This window comes from Bufo bufo, chromosome 10 (assembly GCF_905171765.1).
Source record: "Bufo bufo chromosome 10, aBufBuf1.1, whole genome shotgun sequence".
NCBI classification, from domain to species: Eukaryota; Metazoa; Chordata; class Amphibia; order Anura; family Bufonidae; genus Bufo; species Bufo bufo.
Window position 1 is genome coordinate 37,413,771 of NC_053398.1, and position 26,441 is coordinate 37,440,211.

Sequence of the window (26,441 nt, forward strand, 5' to 3'; positions counted from 1 at the left end):
GTGATGTCACAGAGCATGAAGGAAACACAGATAAACATGGATAAGAAACCATGATGCCACTGAACATGAATGATAAACCTAGTGATGTCACAGTACATGGATAGTAAACGCTGTGATGTCACAGTACCTTGTTAATAAACACAGTAGTGTTACTGAACATGAATGATAAACCTAGTGATGTCACAGCCCATAAAGGAACACAGATATACATGGATAATAAAATGTGATGTCACTGAACATGAATGATAAACACAGTGATTTCACAGTACAGGATAATAAACACAGTGATGTCACAGTACAGGAATAATAAACATAGTGATGTCACAGTACAGGGATAATCTACCCAGTGATGTCACAGTACAGGGATAATAAACACAGTGATGTCACAGTACGGGAATAATAAACACAGTGATGTCACAGTAAATGGATAATAAAAACAGTGATGTCACAGTACAGGGATAATAAACACAGTAATGTCGCAGTACAGGATAATAAATACAGTGATGTCACAGTACAGGGATAATCAACAGTGATGTCACAGTTTAGGGCTAATAAACACAGTGATGTCACAGTACAGGAATAATAAGCATAGTGATGTCACAGTACAGGGATAATCTACCCAGTGATGTCACAGTACAGGGATAATAAACACAGTGATGTCGCAGTACAGGATAATAAACACAGTGATGTCACAGTACAGGATAATAAACACAGTGATGTCACAGTACAGGGATAATCTACCCAGTGATGTCACAGTACAGGGATAATAAACACAGTGATGTCACAGTACAGGGATAATAAACATAGTGATGTCACAGTACAGGGATAATAAACAAAGTGTTGTCACAGTACAGGGATAATAAACATAGTGATGTCACAGTACAGGGATAATAAATAGTGATGTTACAGTACAGGGATAATAAACTTAGTGATGTCACAGTACAGGGATAATAAACACAGCGATGTCACAGTACAGGGATAATAAACATAGTGATGTCACAGTACAGGGATGATAAACACAGTGATGTCACAGTACAGGAATAATAAACATAGTGATGTCACAGTACAGGGATAATAAACACAGTGATGTCACAGTACAGGGATAATAAATAGTGATGTTACAGTACAGGGATAATAAACACAGTGATGTCACAGTACAGGAATAATAAACATAGTGATGTCACAGTACAGGGATAATAAACACAGTGATGTCGCAGTACAGGATAATAAACACAGTGATGTCGCAGTACAGGAATAATAAACATAGTGATGTCACAGTACAGGGATAATAAACACAGTGATGTCGCAGTACAGGATAATAAACACAGTGATGTCACAGTACAGGGATAATAAACACAGTGATGTCACAGTACAGGAATAATAAACAGTGATGTCACAGTACAGGGATAATAAACAAAGTGATGTCACAGTACAGGGATAATAAACACAGTGATGTCACAGTACAGGGATAATAAACACAGTGATGTCACAGTACAGGGATAATCTACCCAGTGATGTCACAGTACAGGGATAATAAACACAGTGATGTCACAGTACAGGGATAATAAACACAGTGATGTCACAGTACAGGGATAATAAACACAGTGATGTCACAGTACAGGGATAATAAACAAAGTGTTGTCACAGTACAGGGATAATAAACACAGCGATGTCACAGTACAGGGATAATAAACATAGTGATGTCACAGTACAGGGATAATAAACACAGTGATGTCACAGTACAGGGATAATAAACACAGTGATGTCACAGTACAGGAATAATAAACATAGTGATTTCACAGTACAGGGATAATCAACACAGTGATGTCGCAGTACAGGATAATAAATACAGTGATGTCACAGTACAGGGATAATCTACCCAGTGATGTCACAGTACAGGGATAATAAACTAAGTGATGTCACAGTACAGGGTTAATAAACACAGTGATGTCACAGTACAGGAATAATAAACATAGTGATGTCACAGTACAGGGATAATAAACACAGTGATGTCACAGTACAGGGATAATAAACACAGTGATGTCACAGTACAGGGATAATAAACACAGTGATGTCACAGTACAGGGATAATAAACATAGTGATGTCGCAGTACAGGGATAATAAACACAGTGATGTCACAGTACAGGGATAATAAATAGTGATGTTACAGTACAGGGATAATAAACACAGTGATGTCACAGTACAGGGATAATAAACATAGTGATGTCGCAGTACAGGATAATAAACACAGTGATGTCACAGTACAGGGATAATAAACACAGTGATGTCACAGTACAGGAATAATAAACATAGTGATGTCACAGTACAGGGATAATAAACAAAGTGATGTCACAGTACAGGGATAATAAACACAGTGATGTCACAGTACAGGGATAATAAACACAGTGATGTCACAGTACAGGGATAATAAACACAGTGATGTCACAGTACAGGGACAATAAACACAGTGATGTCACAGTACAGAGATAATAAACATAGTGATGTCGCAGTACAGGATAATAAACACAGTGATGTCACAGTACAGGGATAATAAACACAGTGATGTCACAGTACAGGAATGATAAACATAGTGATGTCACAGTACAGGGATAATAAACAAAGTGATGTCACAGTACAGGGATAATAAACACAGTGATGTCACAGTACAGGGATAATAAACACAGTGATGTCACAGTACAGGGATAATAAACACAGTGATGTCACAGTACAGGGACAATAAACACAGTGATGTCAAAGTACAGGAATAATAAACATAGTGATGTCACAGTACAGAGATAATAAACAAAGTGATGTCACAGTACAGGGATAATAAACACAGCGATGTCACAGTACAGGAATAATAAACACAGTGATGTCACAGTACGGGAATAATAAACACAGTGATGTCACAGTACAGGGATAATAAACAAAGTGATGTCACAGTACAGGGATAATAAACACAGTGATGTCACAGTACAGGGATAATAAACACAGTGATGTCACAGTACAGGAATAATAAACATAGTGATGTCACAGTACAGGGATAATAAACAAAGTGATGTCACAGTACAGGGATAATAAACACAGTGATGTCACAGTACAGGGATAATAAACACAGTGATGTCACAGTACAGGGATAATAAACACAGTGATGTCACAGTACAGGGATAATAAACACAGTGATGTCACAGTACAGGGACAATAAACACAGTGATGTCAAAGTACAGGAATAATAAACACAGTGATGTCACAGTACAGGGATAATAAACAAAGTGATGTCACAGTACAGGGATAATAAACACAGTGATGTCACAGTACAGGGATAATAAACACAGTGATGTCACAGTACAGGAATAATAAACACAGTGATGTCACAGTACAGGGATAATAAACACAGTGATGTCACAGTACGGGAATAATAAACACAGTGATGTCACAGTACAGGGATAATGCATACAGTGATGTCACAGTACAGGAATAATAAACACAGTGATGTCACAGTACAGGAATAATAAACACAGTGATGTCACAGTACAGGGATAATAAACACAGTGATGTCACAGTACAGAGATAATGCACACAGTGATGTCACAGTACAGGGATAATGAACAGTGATGTCACAGTTTAGGGCTAATAAACACAATGATGTCACAGTACAGGGATAATAAACACAGTGATGTCACAGTACAGAGATAATGCACACAGTGATGTTACAGTACAGGGATAATGAACAGTGATGTCACAGTTTAGGGCTAATAAACACAATGATGTCACAGTACAGGGATAATAAACACAGTGATGTCACAGTACAGAGATAATGCACACAGTGATGTCACAGTACAGGGATAATGAACAGTGATGTCACAGTTTAGGGCTAATAAACACAATGATGTCACAGTACAGGGATAATAAACACAGTGATGTCACAGTGCAGGGATAATAAACACAGTGATGTCACAGTACAGGGATAATAAACACAGTGATGTCACAGTACAGGGATAATAAACACAGTGATGTCACAGTGCAGGGATAATAAACACAGTGATGTCACTGAACATGAATGATACACATTGGTGTCTCAGAACAGAGATAATAAATGCAGGGATAAAGTTGAAAGATAATGGACACAATGGGGCAGATACATTAAGATCGTTTTGTTTTTTGAGTCAGAATATTGTGCCTGCACCATTTTTACTTTGTGCCAAATTTATAATTTGGATTGTTATATGTGTCTAAACCTAAATAGTGAAGGGAAGATGTGACACAGTGCGCCACAGGGCTTTCTACTAAGAATGTTACACCAGTTTTTATACCGCTTTGGAACTGGAATAGTTTATGTCTAAAACATGCACCCAAGGCTGCAGCAAAACAAGGTGTAAAACAGCACTCGGCAAGATGTTGGTGCAAAAGTTGTGCACAAAAAACTAATTTCTAGCATGTGGTAAATAAATCAATAATGGGATGCATATATGTGGTGCAAATCAAGACACTTTATGTCAGTTCTGTGACAATTCCATTGGAGAACATTATGCTCCATTGTACATCCTATTCCTATCGCTATGTCAGGAGTGGCCCGTGCTGTAATATCCGCATGTAGAATTAATATTTCATGTGGCCTGTGTGCAGATTATTCAGTGTAATGGCTGTCATTCTGAATGCATAGGAAGTTGCCGTTTGTTATAATACGTTTCCCACATTCTGTACTTGCTTCAGGTCCCAGCAGAAGGTTTAAACGGGTTGTGGAGACAATTCAGACTCAGCTCCTGAGTTCCCACGAACAGCCGTCTGTATTGCAACTTTCAGGTGAGAGTCGACTGAAAGGCTAGGAAGAGCACCCACCTTACTCAATGACTTCTATCAACCACGTGTAGCTCCTTGGCTTTCTGATGTGGCCGAGTGATCTGCACCATAAATGAGAACTGATGTGTCTGTATGGTTAGTACATGATGGATGCACAAGTAGGCAGAATCTAGTTCTTCAGATGTAAGTGCAAAATCCCTAGGAACCTTACCCATCCACCTTGAGGACCATAGAAGTGGCATGACATTAGATGCAGTCTGTACAGTACAGTTTCATGACTATGTTTCCCATTTAAATGGGATGTCCAGTTTTGGAAACTGATATTCATATAGCCAATCAGGTAATTGTGAGTTAGAGGGGGATGTTTCAGGATGACAGGAGTGGGGAACAGTTACAGAGAGCGTCTCTTGTTCTGGAGGACTGGTCCTGTCCTACATTACACAGACATCCTACTGATTTGAATGGGCGCTGTGTAATGATTAAAAAGGTTTTCCGAGACTTAAATACTGATGACTAGTGATGAGAGAAGCGAGAGTCGCCTTGCTCAAAACTTCGGATTAAAGGCTCATGCACACAAACGTATTTTATTTCCGTGTCCATTCCGTTTTTTTTTTTGCGGACCGTATGCGGAACCAATTATTTTAATGGGTCCACAAAAAAAATTGAAGTTACCGTATGTCCGTATTTCCGTTCTGCAAAAAAATAGAACATGTCCTATTATTGTCCTCATTACGGACAAGGGTAGGACTGTTCTATTAGGGGCCAGCTGTTCCGTTCCGCAAAATACGGAATGCACACGGACGTCATCCATAATTTTTGCAGATCCGTTTTTTTGCGGACCGCAAAATACATACGGTTGTGTGCATGAGCCCTAATGCTGTACAGAGATCCAATAAAATGTATTCGCTCCGGTGAGCTGAAGTCAATTATTCGTGAAGTTGCGCAAGACTTTGTTAAATAACTTCAGTAGTTGATTTTTAAAGTGAAAACCACTTTAAAACTTGGAACCGAACCCGGCTTCGATTCCAAGGTACCAATTGGAACCGAAGCCGAGTTCGGTTCCGTTTTAAAGTAGTTTTCCACTTTTGAAATCAACTAACAAAGTCTCGCGCGACTTCATGAATAACTGACTTCAGCTCATCGGAGCGAATACATTTTAATTCTGTATGGATACAGATCTGTGTACAGAATTAATCCGAAGTTTTGAACAAAGCGACTTCGGATGTAGCACCCAAAGCTCGCTTCGCTCATCACTACTATTGACCTATCCTATGACGTTAGGTTATTAATATTTAATTCCCAGAGACCCCTTTAAAATGGGTTGTGCATTAGATAGACGCTTGCAGTCTATTATCCCTCTCAAATCACAGCTTATTATTAAGGATGAGCGAATAGAGCTTTGGATCCAAGATCCGAAGTCGATTCGCTCAAAACTTTGCTTTAAGGCTGTACGGAGATCCGTCTCAGTACAGCAATCAAATGTATGGGCTCCAGCGGAGGGAAATTCGCTATCACCAAAGTCAATAACTTCGGGATTTGAATTTTCAACTTGAAAACCATTTTAAAACTTGGTTCCGAAGTCGGCTTCGGCACCAAGGTACCAGCCAGCACTGAAGCCGACTTTGGATTCCTGTGTTAAAATGGTTTTCAATTTTAAAAATCGAATGGCGCGAGACTTTGGTGATAACTCATTTCAACTCGCCGGAGCCCATACATTTGAATACTGTGTGGCGACGAATCTCCGTACAGTATTCAAACGGAAGTTTTCAGCGAAGTGACTTCTTATCTAGGATCCGAAGCTCGCTTCGCTCATCACTACTTATTGTCATCACTACTTAAAAAAGGCATTGTCTAAAGTGGACAACCCCTTAAATAGCAGAAGCAATAGGCATTATCTGCACCCACTAAGGCTCCATTCACACGTCTGCAAATGGGTCCGCATCTGTTCCGCAATTTTGCGGAACGGGTGCGGACCCATTCATTTTCTATGGGGACGGAATGGATGCGGACAGCACACAGTGTGCTGTCAACATCCGCGTTTGCGGAGCGCGGCCCCGATCTTCAGGTCTGCAGCTCCGCAAAAGATAGAACATCTCCTATTCTTGTCCGCAGCTTGCGGACAAGAATAGGCATTTCTATAGGGGTGCCGGGCGGGTGTGTTGCGGATCCGCAATTTGCGGGTCCGCAACACACCACGGACGTGTGAATGGAGCCTAAAAAGGTATTAGATTAAAGGGGTTATCCTGGAAATAATATTGATGACCTATCACCAGAAAATGGCCACACAAAGGGGATCTGTCATCAGACTGTGCTGCCCTCTCTAAGGTCAGCAGTTCTGGTTTCTTATTAGCCGAGACTGCACAAAAAATACTGCACCTCTTTTTGCTCCCAACGCCTTTCCTGCCTTCCCTTGTCCTCACAGTGAATGATAGGCCGATGGAGAGTCGGTGGGAGCGTTCCCCTTATGAATACAGTGAACTCATAACTGGTCAATCCTATTGGCCAAAACGACAGTAAATTTCTGCTGTGCTGGCTAACAGGAGAGCAGATCTGTCCCCATACAATGATGCCCTTATGTAGGGCAGCGTAGTCTGCTGGATGATTGGCTTTGGGGTATGTTCACTCATGGCAGATACGGTGCGGAAAATCTGCAGCGTATTACCTTACTAGCAAAGTGGATGAATTTGTACAAAACCTCATCCAGACTCTGCAGCGGAAACATGCAGTGCGGGTTATAAATCTGCAGGTCAATTTATGCTGCAAATTTCCACTTCAGAGAGAAAAGCAAAAGCAAAACCGCATGTAACTCTGTGGCACGTTTTTCCACTGCAATTTATGTCCTGTGTGGATAGAACCTAAAAGAGATTTACCAGGTTTTCGGGTCGTGTTCACATAACCCCTGGAACCTGTAAAAAAAAAAAAATCCATTGTAATCTAATAATAATCTCGATTTCCCCCTGCTGATGTGATCACTAGGCCACAGCCACGTTTCCTCCATAGTGAGATGGTGCAGGACCATGTAATCTGTAATAGCTGACCGATAGCTGTAGGTCATAGTGATGAGACATTGATGGTAAGACCAAGGCCTGTAAGTGTAGTGGAAATACAAGGAGACACGAGGACTAGTGCCCATCAGACTACATCGATGAAATTAGAAATAATGAAAGTATGTTTTAAAAATGTTAATGTTTGAAAGCATTAAAGGGGACCTGAAGCTGTGGTGAAGCCACGATTGTGCCGCCGTGTTCCTCAGAGCGTTCTGCACCTTCAGGTTTTATTGTATCCGATCGATCGGCTTTTCCTACATCTGGAGTATGGATCCACAGAAAGTATATGGGATCCGTACTTCACATGTGGGAAAAGGGGAGCAGGGCAGATAAAACCCAACAGTGCAGAGCGCTCTCAGAAGCACTGCCGCGCAATCTTGGTTTCACCACCGGTTCTAGGTCCCCTTTAAAGGGCATCTGTCAGCAGTTTTGTACCTATGACACCGGCTGACCTGTTACATGTGCGCTTGGCAGCTGAAGACATCTGTGTTGGTCCCATGTTCATATGTGGCCTCATTGCTGAGAAAAATGATATTTTAATATATGCAAATGAGCCTCTAGGAGCAATGGGGGCGTTGTCCTTACACCTAGAGGCTCTGCTCTCTCTGCAACTGCCGCTCCCTCTGCACTTTGATAGGGCCAGACAGTGTAACCGTCATCACGCCTGGCCCTGACTTCTCCTAAAGTGGAGTGAGCATGGCAGTTGCAGAGAGAGCAGAGCCTCTAAGTGTAACGACAACGCCCCCGTTGCTCCTAGAGGCTCATTTGCATATATTAAAACATAATTTTTCTCAGCAGTGTGGGCACATATGAACATGGGACCAACACAGATGTCTTCAGCTGCCAAGTGCACATGTAACAGGTCAGACGGTGTCATAGGTACAAAACTGCTGACAGATGCCCTTTAATGTGCTTTACAGTGTTTATATTTTTGGTTAGATTAAAAAATGTGAAATTTGGTTGGAAAGAAAAGACAGAGCAGAGAAATACTTTAGAGATCTTTCCATAGGAAGAATACTGACCAGATCACGTTGGAGGAATATAATCTGCTCTAAATGATATATGCAGGCAGCATCTGGTGTGCACTGTAGACTCATTGCACTGGATATATCCCTTGCAGAACTTAAAGGGATTTTCCAATATTTTTATTGATGCATCAATATCAGATCCCGGTGCTGGACCCCCCGCCGATCAGCTGGTTGAAAAGAAGGCCACTCCATGTCAGTGCAGCCTTCCCTTCATTCTTCCCCTGCTCACCGTCGACATCGCAGCAGTGAGCAGGTGTAATTACAAGCCGCCCCCCGTTCACTTCAGTGGGACGCCTCTTTCCAATTCAACTGTATAGAAACGAGCCGTCCGATAGGAGTGAATGGGACAGCTTGTAATTACACCTGATCGCTGCAATGTCGACGGCGAGCAGGTAAACAGTGAAAGGAAGGCAGCGCTCGCAGGGCACATGGCCTTCTCTTCAACCAGCTGATCGGCGGGTGTGCCGGCTGTCAGACCCCCGCCGATCCTGAAGGATAGGTCATCAATAAAAATATCTCGGAAAACCTCTTTAAAGTTAAGAACATAATTGATCAAAATTGAGTTTTTTGTTACAGTGTCTGAGGTGTATCCCTCAGTACAGCACAGAAATAAGAGACACCTTAGGCCTCATGCACATGACCGTATCCGTTTTGCGGATCCGTAAAATATGGATGCAGTCGGTGTGCTGTCCGTATTTTTTTGTGGTATTTGTGGTCTGCATTTTGTGTACATATTCTATCCTTTTGGGAAACGGATGTGGAAAGCACACGGATGGTCCATGTGCTGTACATTGTGCAGACATATAGAACATGTCCTGTACTTGACCTTTAAAATGCTGACCACGGACCCATTGAAGTCCATGGGTCCAGAAAAGATGTGGATGCAACGCGGATGGTATCCGTAAATTGCGGAGCTCAAAATACATACGGCGGTGTGCATGAGGCCTTACTCTGATCATGCTGTATTGTGCATATTCTTTCTTTGGAAAGACATCTCCATGCCTGTGTGTTATCATGTAATTCCCTCGTCACATCTATGGAATCGTTAGAGACGTGTGTAAGAACTCATCGTAGTGTCGCCAGATGAGCCATTTAAAGGGCCAGTACCATCTTGTTGGAACCCAGTTTCAGTGCACCATTTCTGTCGTGCAGAACTTCACCATAACTGTTGGAGGTAGAGTTTTGCAATCACATTACTGCTCCCACATTGATGCTGGCAGTGGAAATGGTCCTCCTGTCTTCTGTCTCCTAACCGTTTGAGGCAGGAGCAGGCTTATATCAGAGAGGGCACCATAGCAAAAATCAATAGACCGCCCATTCCCTGAGAGTGGTTGATGTCATTGAAGCCTATCCTGCCGGATAACATTGGGGCGTGATGGCGGATGTCGCCATAGCCCCCTCTTTCCCTGCAGTCTCTTATGGCTACCTTTAACTGGCTGACCTGGCAACCTAAATCCATCTCCACCCATTAGCACCAACCATTAGTAGTCTTCCTACTCTGTGTGTGTTACAGGCTTTAGCCACCAAAAAAATTCGACTTACCTCAACGATAATGTTTCTCGAAGGTCTACAAATAGCAGAAAAAATACATATGTACTATATATATATAAAAAAAAACTCGAACTTGACCAAAACAAACGCTGAAAGTAGACCCATCACCTTGCTTACAATGGAGGCCTACATACTTGGATGCCCCCGCTCTGGCTGTCCCAGCTATGTAAGGCCTCCTGCACATGGCAGGGTTGTATAGAGCTGTAATGGGGCTCCCGTGCCGTACAGACGCGTGAGACTTCTACTATACCTCCTTCACACAATGGTATATAGAGGTTATCTGCAAATCGCCTGCCGTATGTACTGTATCTGAAGGGGAGTAGTACGCCCAGACCTGCTGCCATGGGCATGAAACTTAAGGCCTCTTTCAGACGGGCGTTGCGGGAAAATGTGCGGGTGCGTTACGGGAACACCCGCGATTTTTCCGCGCGAGTGCAAAACATTGTAATGCGTTCTGCACTCGCGTGAGAAAAATCGCGCATGTTTGGTACCCAAACCCGAACTTCTTCACAGAAGTTCAGGCTTGGGATCGGTGTTCTGTAGATTGAATTATTTAATAATAGTAGCATTCTGAATACAGAATGCATAGTAAAACATCGCTGGAGGGGTTAAAAAATAAATAAAAATAATTTAACTCACCTTAATCCACTTGATCGCGTAGCCCGGCATCTCCTTCTGTCTCCATCTGATCTCTGTGCAGCAACAGGGCCTGTGGTGAGCATTCATTACAGGAAAATGACCTGTGGTGACGTCACTCCGGTCATCACATGATCCATCACATGATCTTTTACCATGGTGATGCATCATCTGATGGATCATGTGATGACCGGAGTGACGTCACCACAGGTCCTGTTCAGCAAAGGAGACAGAAGGAGATGCCGGCCTCCGCGATCAAGTGGATTAAGGTGAGTTAAATAGATATATATTTTTTTATTTTAACCCCTCCAGTGCTATTTTACTATGCATTATGTATTCAGAATGCTATTATTTTCCCTTATAACCATGTTATAAGGGAAAATAATACAATCTACAGAACACCGATCCCAAGCCTGAACTTCTGTGAAGAAGTTCGGGTTTGGGTACCAAACATGTGCGATTTTTCTCACGGGCGTGCAAAACGCATTGCAATGTTTTGCACTCGCGCAGAAAAATCGCGGGTGTTCCCGTAACGCACCCGCACATTTTCCCGCAACGCCCGTCTGAAAGAGGCCTAAAGGTGATAGGTGCACTTAACAGTAAAGCTCATTTCATATTTTGCAGTATACGTAATTACTTAAAGGGAACTTGTCACTTTGGGGCCTGTAAACCACCACCATTGCATAGCTTTACATTCACATGGCCGTATACGCAAAATGCAGATACTAGCCGTGGGCATCCTGCACTTTTCAAGTGCCCCGTTGTGAAAATGCCTATTCTTGTCCCCAAAAAGGACAAGAAAAGGACATGTTCTATAATTTGCTGCCCGGATGTGGAATGACATTATGTTTTGCAGTCCCATAGAAATTAAAGGGTCCACCAAAAATGTGGATCGGACGCTGACCTAAAATAAAATAGGAAGTGTCTGTTTCGGCTAGAACATGCTAAAACAAACAGTTATTATCATTTATAATATAGGGCATGCTAATTGACATTGAAGGGTCATGGAGGGGGCGACGTTGCTATCCTGAACAGCCACATAGTCCGGTCTTCATAACTTTTCATCCAGGCTTTATTGATGATGACCTGCATGCTCCAAGTCTTGCAGATGCGCCCGGGGCTCCCTGTGCATGTGCAGATTAGTGAGGGGTACACTCCTCAGCGTCATGGCTGTACCACACAAGTCCAGGGGGTACACCTCATTGTACTGTTCATGCCCAGCGCATCTGCGAGACTTGGAGAAGACAGGGGCATGTCCCTCAAGCCTGGTAGGGAGGGTTTGAAGACTGGATTGCGTGACTCTTCAGAATTGCAATGCGGCCCCCATGACTGTTCAGTCATAACTAGTCTACATTATAAGTTCATTTAATACATAATGTTGAAATGGACAATTTATATAAGGGCACCTTTAAAAAAAGATATTTACCAGCGGTATAACAGGATGGTGGTGGCTGAGGGGGCCTCAGATCAAGTGGCCATTTCCCTTTCATTACTTAAAGCCTAACGTCATTTGAAAATTCAGGTGTTCTTACCGGGGGCGTACACAGATCTCATAGGAGTCCACAGCTAAATTTAGTATTCCAGCCTCCCTCATCCCCTTGAGATTTCTAAAAAAAGTGATGATATTTCATGCTAAGTGAATGCATTTTTTTTTTTAAAAAGACACGCTCCCCCTCACCCTCTTTGTGCTTAATGCATTTACACCAGACAACCGCCATAAATGCATTGATAAATCTCCCCTTACAGCTGTAAATCTCCTGCTTCCATTGAGTGCATAACACTGGGAATGTATACAGTTACCATTGACATTAATGGAAGCTGTAAATCTCCTTGCACTGAGCTCCCTCTAGTGGTGGCTGCCCAAAATAGCCATTGCTATGTCAGGAACAAGAGTTCATCACCAGGCCTTATATTATTCCCATTGTCCACTTCCATGGTAGTTTCACCACTTAAAATTAACCCCAGAAATATGAGATGTGGGAAGCTGTTGGTTTGGTGTTTTTATTTCCGTACTTGATAAGAGTGATGCAGCTTAGGCTCTGTTCACACTGTGCGACCCGTCCTATCAGCATGGTATCCATTGTTTTGAAGGTGCTGCATCTATCACTATTTTCCAGTCAGATACAATGGAATCTGTAGCGGAGGCTAAGACGGATGTGAGCAAAACCTTAAAGGGAATGTGTCGTCAGAAAAGGGCCTATTGTTTAAAAAAAAATTTTTATATTTTTTTATGATTTTTTGGTGATTTTTTAAAAAAAAATCCATGTCACTGTATTAAAAAAAAAATTGTCCAATAAGCCTCAAAACACTTCCTGTTTTGTAGAAATCACTTTTCAGCAGTCATCTCATTATCATGACAGGCAGGATTATAATAACACAAAGATAGATAGATAGATAGATAGATAGATAGATAGATAGATAGATAGATAGATAGATAGATCTGCAAAATGGCAGAACCAGATACAGTATAATAAAGCAAAAAATGAGGTGTACACCAAGTGGAACTAGACCAATGTCCAAATATAAAAAAAAAGTAAATAGGCAGCACACTAAAAAAAAATTGTAAAAGCAAATAAAGTACTTATTCACCAATGTAGCTTGAGTGTGCTGCCTATTATTTTATTTTTTATATATATAGATAGAGAGTTACAAATAAATAAAGAGATATGCCAGTATTTACATATATGTTGTATCTCTTTAGACCAGCAGAGACGCATTTTATTAGTAGGGGGAATAAAGTCACCGGAGACCACCCTGCTCTGGTCAGGCAGTCACCGGGACAGATCAAGAGGTCTTTGGATTCCACCAGACAACTCCCTATATTTCAACTTCCTGGACTCCCATGAGTGAGATGTGTAGGGCTGCAGTCACACCTGAATTCTCCAGTTTACACGTGACGTTAGGCTTTAATGGTAACTGGTGTGTGTGTTAATTTGGGAGGGGGTCTGCTTTGTGTGGGAATGTTTGGTTCATGTCCCCCCACCCTGTTTTTCCCCTTGTGCTGTTCAGACACAAATAACTGTATGGAGTATCTCAGTGGGAAGATCTCAAAATGTGGTAAGGACCCTCTGCTGTGTGCTCATATCTCTGCTGCTGTTGCTACTGCTCCCCTGCCTCCCTTTGCTTCCCACGCAGATGCCCCCTCACTCAATCCCCCCACCCCAGACAGTCCCTTTCCCCAGATTCCTTCCTACTCCTCCTGCAGTAATTGCACCAACACAGAAGGGAACTGACCCTCAATGGCAATACACTTACACCAAACAACAACCACTCGGGTAAATATATATATATATACTGGCATAGGACCCTTGAATACGGTCATACACACCAATGTCACACACATGCTAGTTACTCTCCACTTAAGGCCAGACAAAGACGAGCGGGTTCAATGCGAGAAACTCGCAGCGCGTGGCAGTGTGAGTTCCCGTTCTGACCTCTGCTCTTCTGACAAGATGGGTTTACTGAGAACTAAATAGTTAGACCGTACCTAAATATAATAGTTTCACTGCCTCCTAGATGGACGGTTAAAAATAACAAAATAAATCTTTATTGAAAAATATTGTAATAAAATCACTTGTCTTATATTGCCTTACTAAAGTCACCATAAAGACAGGCAGATCGGAACTAGTGTCTAAATTAGACTCAGGTGTGTATTCAGACTAATAGGCACTTAACATGGTCAGAGCAGGAGGGATGCTTAGAGATTTTAGCAATACCTATATGTGCGCACAAAGTGCAGGTTCTCTGCTTTGACCAGGTTCCCGTAAGTTAGTGGTACTATTACCAACCACTGGACATCCGGGGTTGGTCCTGTGGTATGTAGCATGCATTCGCTATTCGCTTGTAATGGGTATATGATCCCAATATCCCAGCGATATAACCGTATGGCTACTGTCACTCTTGGCCAGATGAGGGGATGTCACAGTTTCTGACCCTCTAATATGACTGGCCAGAGTGTGTGAGAAGGGCTCAGGGTAAGCAGGGAGTACAGCACTAAATGGAGGCTCTAACACGGCCATTCTGCTGACCCTCAGAAATCTTCCCCTGCGCTTACTTTGATTCCACCAGCAGTAATGTCAGAGTGTCAAGCCCTAAGTCTGCTCAACGCGTTTCTGTGTCCCTTTGAACATGAAACTTCATCAGGAGCAAAAGCCATCATAGAGCCGATACTAGAAGTTTGTGCCTGTGCTCCTGATGAAGTGTCCTGTTCAAAGGGACACAGAAACGCGTTGAGCAGACTTAGGGCTTGACACACTGACATTAGTGCTGGTGGAATCAAAGTAAGCGCAGGGGAAGATTTCTGAGGGTCAGCAGAATGGTCGTGTTAGAGCCTCCATTTAGTGCTGTACTCCCTGCTTACCCTGAGCCCTTCTCACACACTCTGGCCAGTCATATTAGAGGGTCAGAAACTGTGACAGTAGCCATACGGTTATATCGCTGGGATATTGGGATCATATACCCATTACAAGCGAATAGCGTGTGTCTCTGTAGCAAACGCATGGTACATACCACAGGACCAACCTGGATGTCCAGTGGTGGGTAATAGTACCACTAACTTACGGGAACCTGGTCAAAGCAGAGAACCTGCACTTTGTGCGCACATATAGGTATTGCTAAAATCTATAAGCATCCCTCCTGCTCTGACCATGTTAAGTGCCTATTAGTCTGAATACACACCTGAGTCTAATTTAGACACTAGTCCCGATCTTTATGGTGACTTTAGTAAGGCAATATAAGACAAGTGATTTTATTGCAATATTTTTCAATAAAGATTTATTTTGTTATTTTTAACCGTCCATCTAGGAGGCAGTGAAACTCCTCTGACAAGATCCCACAGCATTATAATGATTTATAAGGCTCTGTGTCCCTGCAAGACCTGGAATCTATTGAACTACACTGACATAATGCTGTCAGTGTAATTCAGCAGAGTCCAGGTCTCACAGGTAAACACAGGCTTATATATCATAACGCTGTGCGGTCCTGTCAGAGGAGCAGAGGTCAGAACGGGGACTCACATTGCCACACGCCGCGAGTTTCTCTCATTGAACTCGCTCGTCTGTGTCTGGCCTAAAAGGGGCTGTGTCACTCTGCATTTTCCATTATTAATGACATTTCTCCCTAAAAAAAAAGGGGCTTTCCTGTTTTTATGGAATCAAAGTTGTGCAAATTATTAATACACTTTTTGTGCTCTTTTTCCTAGCTTTCAAGATCTATGCTTGCAGTCTGTGAACAAGAATGTTCCCTTCACCTGTCCTGCCACGTGCACAGCTTGTAGGGGCGGACTCACACGTACCATAATCTTTACCCCAAGGACAAATATGCCACAAAATCTGCAGCTCTTGAATGCAAATCTTGATGTACATTTGCTGCAAAATTGCGTCAGATTTGCAGTGGGGTGGAAACCACATCAAATCTGCATCCAGATCTCATGTAGGCATGCAGATTTTGCAGCGGATGTGTGCATGGTGTAACATTTATAGGATGTGTGAATCCACCGATAAAGGATTATTTCCATCTTGGATGTTTATTACATGTACAAAAGTGGGACCCGAACCTACCTGAAGAACAGGAGTCGCCCCACTCCCATCTCGTGGCTGCCATGATTGAAGAGGTAGCTGTGCATACAGCTCCCTCCATTCATTTCAATGGGAGTTCTGGAAGACATCCTTGCATGGTTACTCTGCTATTTTGGGAACTCCCATAGAAAGGGTATGGAGAGAGCCGCGCATGTACAGCCACTTCTCCATTCACAGCATCCGTGAGATGAGAGTTGAGGGACCCTCTTCCTCGAGATATATGCATCGGGGGCACCTAACTGACATGTATCTCAAATCCTGAGGATGTGACACTGTGAGCAGTAAACCTGTGTCAGTTCACCGACCGCAAGCAGAGATTTTTTAAAAAGGTGAGCACTTTGAAGCCCACAATACAGTTTAAAGTTACAGAACTTTATACAAAAATATATTGATTTACCCCTTTAATGATATCTGCGTCTCGGAAATTTTGATGCCAACCAACTGGGCGACGGCCACTTAACGGGGTGGTAACATGACTGTGTTTTTTATTTCAGACCTCTAAACAGTACCTCTGCCGAAATATGCAGCCATATATGATTCAATATGGAAGTGCCACCATAACTATGAGAGAGCATCAGGCTCTGATGAATGGTCCCTGTAAGACATGGCTGCCATTCTGGAGGAAGGCATCAGTACTGACACATAATAAAAAAACTAATGAAATTAATATGAAAGAAATACAAGTCAAGACAAAGTGACACAGCCCCTCATGTGCTGTCCCTGCCTACAGCCACCAGCTTCTTCTCAAGCCTGACCTTGCCCCCTGCATGACTAGATTGTCTTAGATTTTGGCACGTTAGCTGGTAAGAGGACCACATCTTGTCCTTCTCCTGGATAAGTTTGGGCAGTAAACTTTTTTTTTTGAGACGCTGCTTATGGCGAGGACCCTTTGAAAATCTGTAATTTGTAATTCTAACACTTGCGGCTCTCCCACTATGCCTGGCCTCCTTCTTTCCTCCTTCCTTGTCTAATGCCTTTCTCTGTCATCCTTCCCCATCTCCGATCTTCTTACGTTGTCCATTCATCACCATCGTTTTCCTCTCTTTATTTTGCTGTCATGTTATTCCATCCATTTTCCTTCTTACCCTCTGTCCTTCAGGATGGCATCTCCATCTTCCTCTAATCTGTTCTTTCCCTGCATGTGGCTCCTGGCAGTCATTTTATTTCTCTGAAATCAGCATTACCAGCAGTAAACCGCATCACATATCACTTGGATGTCATTAGAACATCTGCGAGGACAAACATGGCTCCTGTGAACACTTAGAACGTCTTGGTCCAGCCCTCAGAGGAGATAATAGAATTTGCACATGACACCATTACTTCTCCTGTCTGATGTACACTTGGCTCCATTGCCGAAGGAGCTTTTTGAAACTGTTCTTGCCCATAACCACCGATAACAGGACAGTTTTTATTTCGTATTCTGCCTTTTAAAAATGAACGCAGCATTTTGATTGGTTGCAATGGGTGTTGGTCCGATGAGTGAAGGTCCAACACCCTGCGCCAATCGGCTGTTTGAGGAGGCTGCAGTGCTCCGGTGAGTGCTGCAGCCTCCTCACAGTTCACCAAGCACAGCGCCATCCATTATCTAGTGGCTGTGCTTTGTATTGCAGATCAGCCCCATTCACGTGACCGATGAATGTGATGTCAGTGGCCTAGGAACAGGCTGTGTCACTCACACAGCGCTGCGGTCTGTTCAAGCAGCTGATTGGGAGGATGCTGGGAGTCAGACCCCACTGATCAGATATTGATGACCTACCCTAAGGGCAGGTAATCAGTATTAAACACTCGGACAACCCCTTTTATACAATTCACCACTACAGAAATTTTGAAGGTCCTCAAATTAGAAGCCATCACACTCTGAAGCAAGAATTCTCCTGGCTTGACATCTGCCCAGACTAAGGAAATATTCCCTCACCCTCAGGACACACACGATGGATGCATACATGGCTCACCAATGTGATTGTCGAGAAAACTAGGCCCATGTAGAATTGAGCTCCCCAGTTGTTTCCTAGCAACAGACTACAATGTGCTGAAAAACTGCCAGAGTGTAGTCTGTTGCCATGGAGTCAAATCACTCAGTGTCTCCATGTGGTTTGGGCAAGACAACCTCTCTGTTTTACTCAAGCATTTCTTTCAAATCATTTATCCTTTGGCTTTGAGCAAGATTTTTGTCACTTATTATATCATATAAACTAGGGATCGGCAACCTTCGGGGTGCACACTTTCTCGGCTGTTATTGTAACTCCCATAAAAGTGAGAGGAGGATTCTGGGAGTTGCAATTTTTAGAAAAGCTGGAGGTTGCTGATCCCTGATATAAACCATATAAAACATAACATATCTGCCCGTATAGCGTTTGACGTTTCACAATTACCGTCGCGGATAACATACACACATTTCACATAGCAGCCAATCAGAGTTCAGGTTTCATTTTTCTCAAGCTGGTTTGGGAAATATAAGCTGCAGTCTGATTGGTTGGTCCACGGCCACTTTTTCTCTATCCTTTTGGACATTACAGGGTGGCCTGTATTACCGCCTAGTCACGTCCGGCCCAGGAGGACTTAGGCTACTTTCACACCTGCGTTAGGTGCGGATCCGTCTGGTATCTGCACAGACGGATCCGCACCTATAATGCAAACGATGGTATCCCTTCAGAACGGATCCGTTTGCATTATGAAGAACAAAGTCAAAACGGATCCGTCCCCCATTGACTTTCAATGTAAGTCAGGACGGATCCGTTTTCAATTGCACCATATTGTGTCAGTGAAAACGGATCCGCTCCCATTGACTTACATTGTAAGTCTGGACGGATCCGTTTGGCTCCACATCGTCCGGCGGACACCAAAACGCTGCAAGCGCCTCCAGAGCACCTCCAGGCGGAACGGAGCCAAACTGATGCATTCTGAACGGATCCTTATCCACTCAGAATGCATTGGGGCTGAACTGATCCGTTTTGAACCGTTTGTGAGATCCCTGAAACGGATCTGACAAACCAAATTCAAAACGCCAGTGTGAAAGTAGCCTTAGTGCAGTTGATATTTTTGCATCACATCCCATGATCCTTTGCAGACACAGACAAAACACTATTCACGTGGCCACCGCCACACACTATACAATCAGCTCCTCCTCCGCTTTCCTCACCCCATTTGCTGCTTCTCTCCCCGTGCCAACACGCTCCTTCTGCCTCCTGAATAACGGCGCCATTTCTGCCACATCCGCTTCATGTGTCATTCAGCTCGGTGGCTCCGAAGGCTGCAGAGCTGAAGGACGGCTCGTACGATGTTACATGCGCAGCATCTTCTTAATGATTGGTGTCATGGTGTCTCATATCTGCCTGTGGCTGTCTCTGCCTATCAGTGTTCCTTCTGCATCATCTATCTGTCCCCCTCCTTTCTCTTCCTCCTGTCCGTCCTCTTCTCGCTGATCTGGTCCTTCTCTTTCCTTCCGCGACCCTTTCTTTGTATTATTTCCATGGCATGTTTTTTTTTCCCCACAAGAATCTCAGATCATAGAATATAGGTAACGAGTAGGCTCACATTAGGTGAATGTATATTAGAGAATTGCTCATAGAACAATTCCCTCATATAAAATGTACCTGGCCGTCACTCCGCTAGCGATACTATGGCCACATGTTATGTGGCTGCCAACGGGAAATGCTCTACAAGCTGCGGTTTTTGAAGTGGCTCATGCCCACGACCATGTGTATTTTGCAGATCCATTGCGACAATGCCTGTCCTTGTCATGGCGGATTATGCAAAGACAAAATCCGGCGCGTATGCCGCGGCAGTAACTACTGTGGTTTTTGACGTGTTCTTTCATTTGGAATGTCGCTGACCCACTCGTGGTTTGTCCCCATTGAATGGAGCTAAGCCGCGAGCAGAAATCCGCTGCTTCTTCCGTCAGCATCCGCTCGACATGTCCTTTTCTTGGCACGGTCACAGCTATAAACAGCATCCCATTGAAAACAATGGCCGACAGATTCAGCACTCCGGTGGAATTGTGGTGCAGCATCCGCCCCAAGAATCCGCCAGCAAACAAAACAAAACCTCAGTGTGAACTAGGCCTTAGGCTGAGTACACACGGGCGAGTATTCCGCACGGGTGCAATGCGGGAGGTGAACGCATTGCACCCGCACTGAATACCGACCCATTCATTTCTATGGGGCTGTTCACATGAGTGGTGATTTTCACGCATCACTTGTGCGTTGCGTGAAAATCGCAGCATGCTCTATATTCTGCGTTTTTCACGCAACGCAGGCCCCATAGAAGTGAATGGGGTTGCGTGAAAATCGCAAGCATCCGCAAGCAAGTGCGGATGCGGTGCGATTTTCACGCACGGTTCCTTGGAGACGATCGGGATGGAGCCCGATCATTATTATTTTCCCTTATAACATGGTTATAAGGGAAAATAATAGTATTCTGAATACAGAATGCATAGTACAATAGGGCTGGAGGGGTTAAAAAAAATAATTTAACTCACCTTAATCCACTTGATCGCGGAGCCGGCATCTCCTTCTGTCTTCATCTTAGCTGTGTGGAGGAACAGGACCTGTGGTGACGTCACTCCGGTCATCACATGATCCATCACATGATCCACCACCATGGTAAAAGATCATGTGATGGGTCATGTGATGACCGGAGTGACATCACCACAGGTCCTGTTGCTCCACACAGCTAAGATGAAGACAGAAGGAGATGCCGGCTCCGCGAACAAGTGGATTAAGGTGAGTTAAATTATTTATTTATTTTTTTTAACCCCTCCAGCGCTATTTTACTATGCATTCTGTATTCAGAATGCTATTATTTTCCCTTATAACCATGTTATAAGGGAAAATAATACAATCTACAGAACACCGATCCCAAGCCCAAACTTCTGCGAGTGCAAAACGCATTACAATGTTGTGCACTCGCGCTGAAAAATCGCGCGTGTTCCCGCAACCCCACCGCACATTTTCCCGCAACGCCCGTGTGAACTCAGCCTTAGGGCTCACGCACACGACCGTATGCCCTCCGAGACATACAGTCAGTGAGCAGGCCATATGTCCCGGAGCGGCATACATCGTCCGCACAGGAGCGCACAGCATCATAGGTTACTAAGATGCTGTGCGCATCGGGCCGCCCGCGGGACTATTATCCCACGCTCATATTATCTTATGAGTGCGGGACAATAGCCCTGCGGGCGGCCCGATGCGCACAGAATCATAGTAACCTATGATGCTGTGCGCTCCCGTGCGCACGATGTACAGTACAGACCAAAAGTTTGGACACACCTTTTCATTCAAAGAGTTTTCTTTATTTTCATGACTATGAAGGCATCAAAACTATGAATTAACACATGTGGAATTATATACATAACAAACAAGTGTGAAACAACTGAAAATATGTCATATTCTAGGTTCTTCAAAGTAGCCACCTTTTGCTTTGATTACTGCTTTGCACACTCTTGGCATTCTCTTGATGAGCTTCAAGAGGTAGTCCCCTGAAATGGTTTTCACTTCACAGGTGTGCCCTGTCAGGTTTAATGAGTGGGATTTCTTGCCTTATAAATTGGGTTGGGACCATCAGTGGCGTTGAGGAGAAGTCAGGTGGATACACAGCTGATAGTCCTACTGAATAGACTGTTAGAATTTGTATTATGGCAAGAAAAAAGCAGCTAAGTAAAGAAAAACGAGTGGCCATCATTACTTTAAGAAATGAAGGTCAGTCAGTCAGCCGAAAAATTGGGAAAACTTTGAAAGTAAGGGCTATTTGACCATGAAGGAGAGTGATGGGGTGCTGCGCCAGATGACCTGGCCTCCACAGTCACCGGACCTGAACCCAATCGAGATGGTTTGGGGTGAGCTGGACCGCAGAGTGAAGGCAAAAGGGCCAACAAGTGCTAAGCATCTCTGGGAACTCCTTCAAGACTGTTGGAAGACCATTTCAGGGGACTACCTCTTGAAGCTCATCAAGAGAATGCCAAGAGTGTGCAAAGCAGTAATCAAAGCAAAAGGTGGCTACTTTGAAGAACCTAGAATATGACATATTTTCAGTTGTTTCACACTTGTTTGTTATGTATATAATTCCACATGTGTTAATTCATAGTTTTGATGCCTTCATAGTCATGAAAATAAAGAAAACTCTTTGAATGAGAAGGTGTGTCCAAACTTTTGGTCTGTACTGTATGCCACTCTTGGAGGGCATACAGTCGTGTGCATGAGCCCGAACTCTTAGGCCTCTTTGACACGGGCGTCCCGAATTTACTCCGGATGCGTCGCGTGTGCATTGCGGTTGCGGGAAACCCGCGCGAGTAGGCACACAATTGCAGTCAGTTTTGACTGCGATTGCGTTCCAATGTTCAGTTTTTTTCGCGCGAGTGCAATGTGTTTTGCACGCGCGTGAGAAAAAGCTGAATGTGGGCATACGGTCGTGTGCATGAGCCCTTACAGAGTAGGGTGGGTTCACACTAGCGTTAGGGATTCTGTTATGGCTTTCCGTTATGGATATAATGGAATCCTTAAAACGAAAGGACGGATCTGTTCTTCTGCCCATAGACTTGTATTATGACGGAATGCAAAACGGAAGCCTTTAAAAGGCATTCCGTTTGCTTTCTGTCCTAATAGAAGTCTATGGGTATCAAAACGGATCCATCTGCAAGACGCAAAACAAAGTCAACAGGACTTTGTTTTCCGTCTTGCATAACGGGACCCAGACGGATCCGTTATGCTTTCCCATAGACTTCTATTAGGACGGAAAGCAAACGGAATGCCTTATAAAGACTTCCGTTTTGCATTCTGTCTGGGCATTCCGTTATAACGGAATCCCTAACGCTAGTGACTGACATATTGCTCACCTGTAGATGCTTAATGGTGGCAGACACATTCAGCAGTTGTCAGCTGAATGCTCTTTTTGCCGGCAGATGTTTCTTTCAGCGCTTCCCCTTTCCTCCATACATAGGGACGCTCACGCGTGCATGTGTTCTGATTACCGAGAGGGGAATAAGCCATTGCCATACACTTTTGGCAGTGGTTTGTCTTCTTTAGGAACAAGTTGAAACCCCCCTTGACATCCAACGACGGAAGAGTGTCTACCATACAGGACTGTCCCGTCGAAATCAGCGGGTTTATCTGACATCCATCTAATGTCTATGGTCACCTTTAGGCCAGACACTGACAAGCGAGTTCAATGCGAGAAACTCGCTGCGTGTGTCAGTGTGAGGTCCGTTCTGACCTCCACTCCTCTGACAGTGTCATTCAATAGATTCCAGGTTTTGCAGGGACACACAGCATTATAAATCATTCTTAGGGTCCATTCACACGTCCGTTGTTTCTTTCCTGATCTGTTCCGTTTTTTGCTGAACAGATCTGGACCAGATCTGGACCCATTCATTTTCAATGGGTCCTGAAAAAAATCAGACATTGAGCTGTCCGTTTTTTTCCAGGACCTATTGAAAATGAATGGGTCCAGATCTGGTCCAGATCTGTTCAGCAAAAAACGGAACAGATCAGGAAAGAAACAACGGACGTGTGAATAGACCCTAATGCTGTGTGATCCTGTCACAGGAGCAGAGGTCAGAACAGGACCTCACATTGCCACATGCTGTGAGTTTCTCGCATTGAACTCGCTCGTCTGTATCTGGCCTTAGTTGTTCATAGCCACATGAGTACAGATGTAGCAGAATTTGCATTGCAGAAATTATATCATGATATCCACTGTTCTTCTTGGATTTCTACAGTCCAGCAAGTAAACCTTGTCTGGGAGTTGTTGTCTAGGATTAGAAAAAAACGGCATTTTCCCTGAAACAGCAGCAATCATATCCACGGACTCTGTGTGGTATTCGTATTAATGAGGCTGAGCGTCAGCGACCAAAGCTGCTGTGTCAGGAAAACACGGACCCCATTATATAATACTGGACAACATGTTCCCTTTAAAAAAAAAAAAGAAATGTTATAACACTGCACAAACCGTTCAATGGTAACTTCAGCTCTGCTACATCTGTATTATATTATCCATGTAGATAGGCATAGGTAAGCTAGTGCTTAGGAGCCTAACAACTCCTAACGTATGCTCTTAGGCCTCCCGTACACGACCTTATCTGTTTTGCGCAAATCCGCAAAATACGGGTACCTTCTGTGTGCAATACGCATTTTTCTTAGTCCCATCCACACGTCTGTAGTGTATTACTGATCCGCAATACACCCGGCCGGCACCCCCCCCCCCCCCCCCCCATAGAACTGCCTATGCGGACAAGAATAGGACGTGTTCTATTTTTTCGGGAGCCGCGCTCCGGAAATGCGGATGCGGACAGCACACTGTGTGCTCTCTGCATCCATTCCTGCCCCATAGAGAATGAATGGGTCCGCCCCCGTTCTGCAATTTGCGGAACAGGTGCGGACACATTCACGGCCGTGTGAATGGACCCTTACAGATAGGACACGTTCTGTAACGTGCTGTCCATTTTTGCGGACCCATAGCAATGAATGGGTCTGTGTGCACTCAGCCAACAGCATTCCCTACAGCATCCCACATACACACGCATGCTTGGCTCGGCAGAGCATTATGCCGGCTAATCTTCCTAAGAACAAGTAGATCAGGCATGTTGGACGTTCTGCTGTCAGTGAGAGTCGGGAGCCCCCCATACACCGTCATCATTTTGTTTTCTCATTTCCTTTACGGTTCTGTAACTCCCCTCTTCATCTTTTGACACTGATCCTTTCCTGCCCTTGTTCCCACTCTGTGCCTGCCATTTTACCCCTATTTCTCTTTGGCCCCTTCTTCAAAGTGTACCTGCTGTCTACATACGGCAGAGGCAGCCATTTTGAGATTGCCGTCACACGCCGCCTACCAATTCCCCAGCTGTCCACTGTGAATGACTAACCTCCAGTGGAAGACAAAATGGCTGCCCCATCATGTATGGACAATGGGTTCACTTTGAGTCTCTCCCCTCGACTCTTTCCCATTCTCTCTGTCTCTTTCTCTGCCTGTCTCTCCGCCTGTCTCTTATCCTCCCCCCTCTCTCCCTTCCCTGTTTTTCTCTCTATCTCTAGGCCGCCCAATCAGTAACTTCTTTGACGTACTTAAACAACTTTTTTCAGACGAGAAGAACGGTCACGCTTCTCCCGCCCCCGGGCCCCTCAGCAAGCAGCGTCCGAGTGATAATAAGGAGCAGGGGCCCCTGGGAGCCAGCGGGAAGGAGAGAGCCAGGAAAACCAGCCCCGTCATCACTCAGGAGGCCCCTGTCCCTGCTTCCCCCAGCAAACAGGGCACATAACAGAGGAATTACCCTACTGTGACCCCAAGATGTCACTAAAACCCAATGATACTACAGGGAGTATGCCCTGCAATGCACTCAGCGAACAGCAGGTGGCAGTGTCACTATAGGAATGTATGACCGGGTCACCTGTAGTGAACCAATGAAGACCTTCTGTATAATCATGGGAGAATGTCGCATACGCCTGTAGTACACACAGTGACATTGTGCAAGCGTTTTCCGTCCGGTGTGCTGTGGTTTACATTCCTGGGCAACGCCTGGCTCTCCAGCTGCTGGGGTACTACAAGTCCAAGCATGCCCTAAGGGCATGGGACTTGTAGTACCCCAGCAGCTGCCAGAGCCACGGGTTGCCTTAACTTGATGTGCTCCATGAGATATCATTGCCTTTAAGTAGCTAAACTGCAATATCCATCGGATGAATCCTCACTATGTTATGTCAACCATCACCATCATCTTCATCGATCCAACCGCACAATACAGCCCTGAGATATGGGTTCTGCTCCATCCTGCCAGAATGTAGATAGGACTGGACTATGGCTTTATCTTAAGTATATA

The 26,441-nt window shown here is 44.1% G+C and overlaps 1 protein-coding gene across 1 annotated transcript in view; it reads left to right on the forward strand.

Annotated features, from left to right (window-relative positions):
* BRSK2 (BR serine/threonine kinase 2) overlaps positions 1 to 26,116 on the forward strand; it is a 136,418-nt gene extending 110,302 nt beyond the window's left edge. Inside the window, exons 18-20 of the mRNA XM_040409570.1 lie at positions 4,715 to 4,804; positions 14,073 to 14,120; positions 25,711 to 26,116. Of these exons, the coding sequence (XP_040265504.1) occupies positions 4,715 to 4,804; positions 14,073 to 14,120; positions 25,711 to 25,886 (314 nt within the window). The 3' untranslated portion in view covers positions 25,887 to 26,116. The remainder of the gene's footprint in view (positions 1 to 4,714; positions 4,805 to 14,072; positions 14,121 to 25,710) is intronic.
* The last annotated feature ends 325 nt before the right edge of the window (positions 26,117 to 26,441 follow it).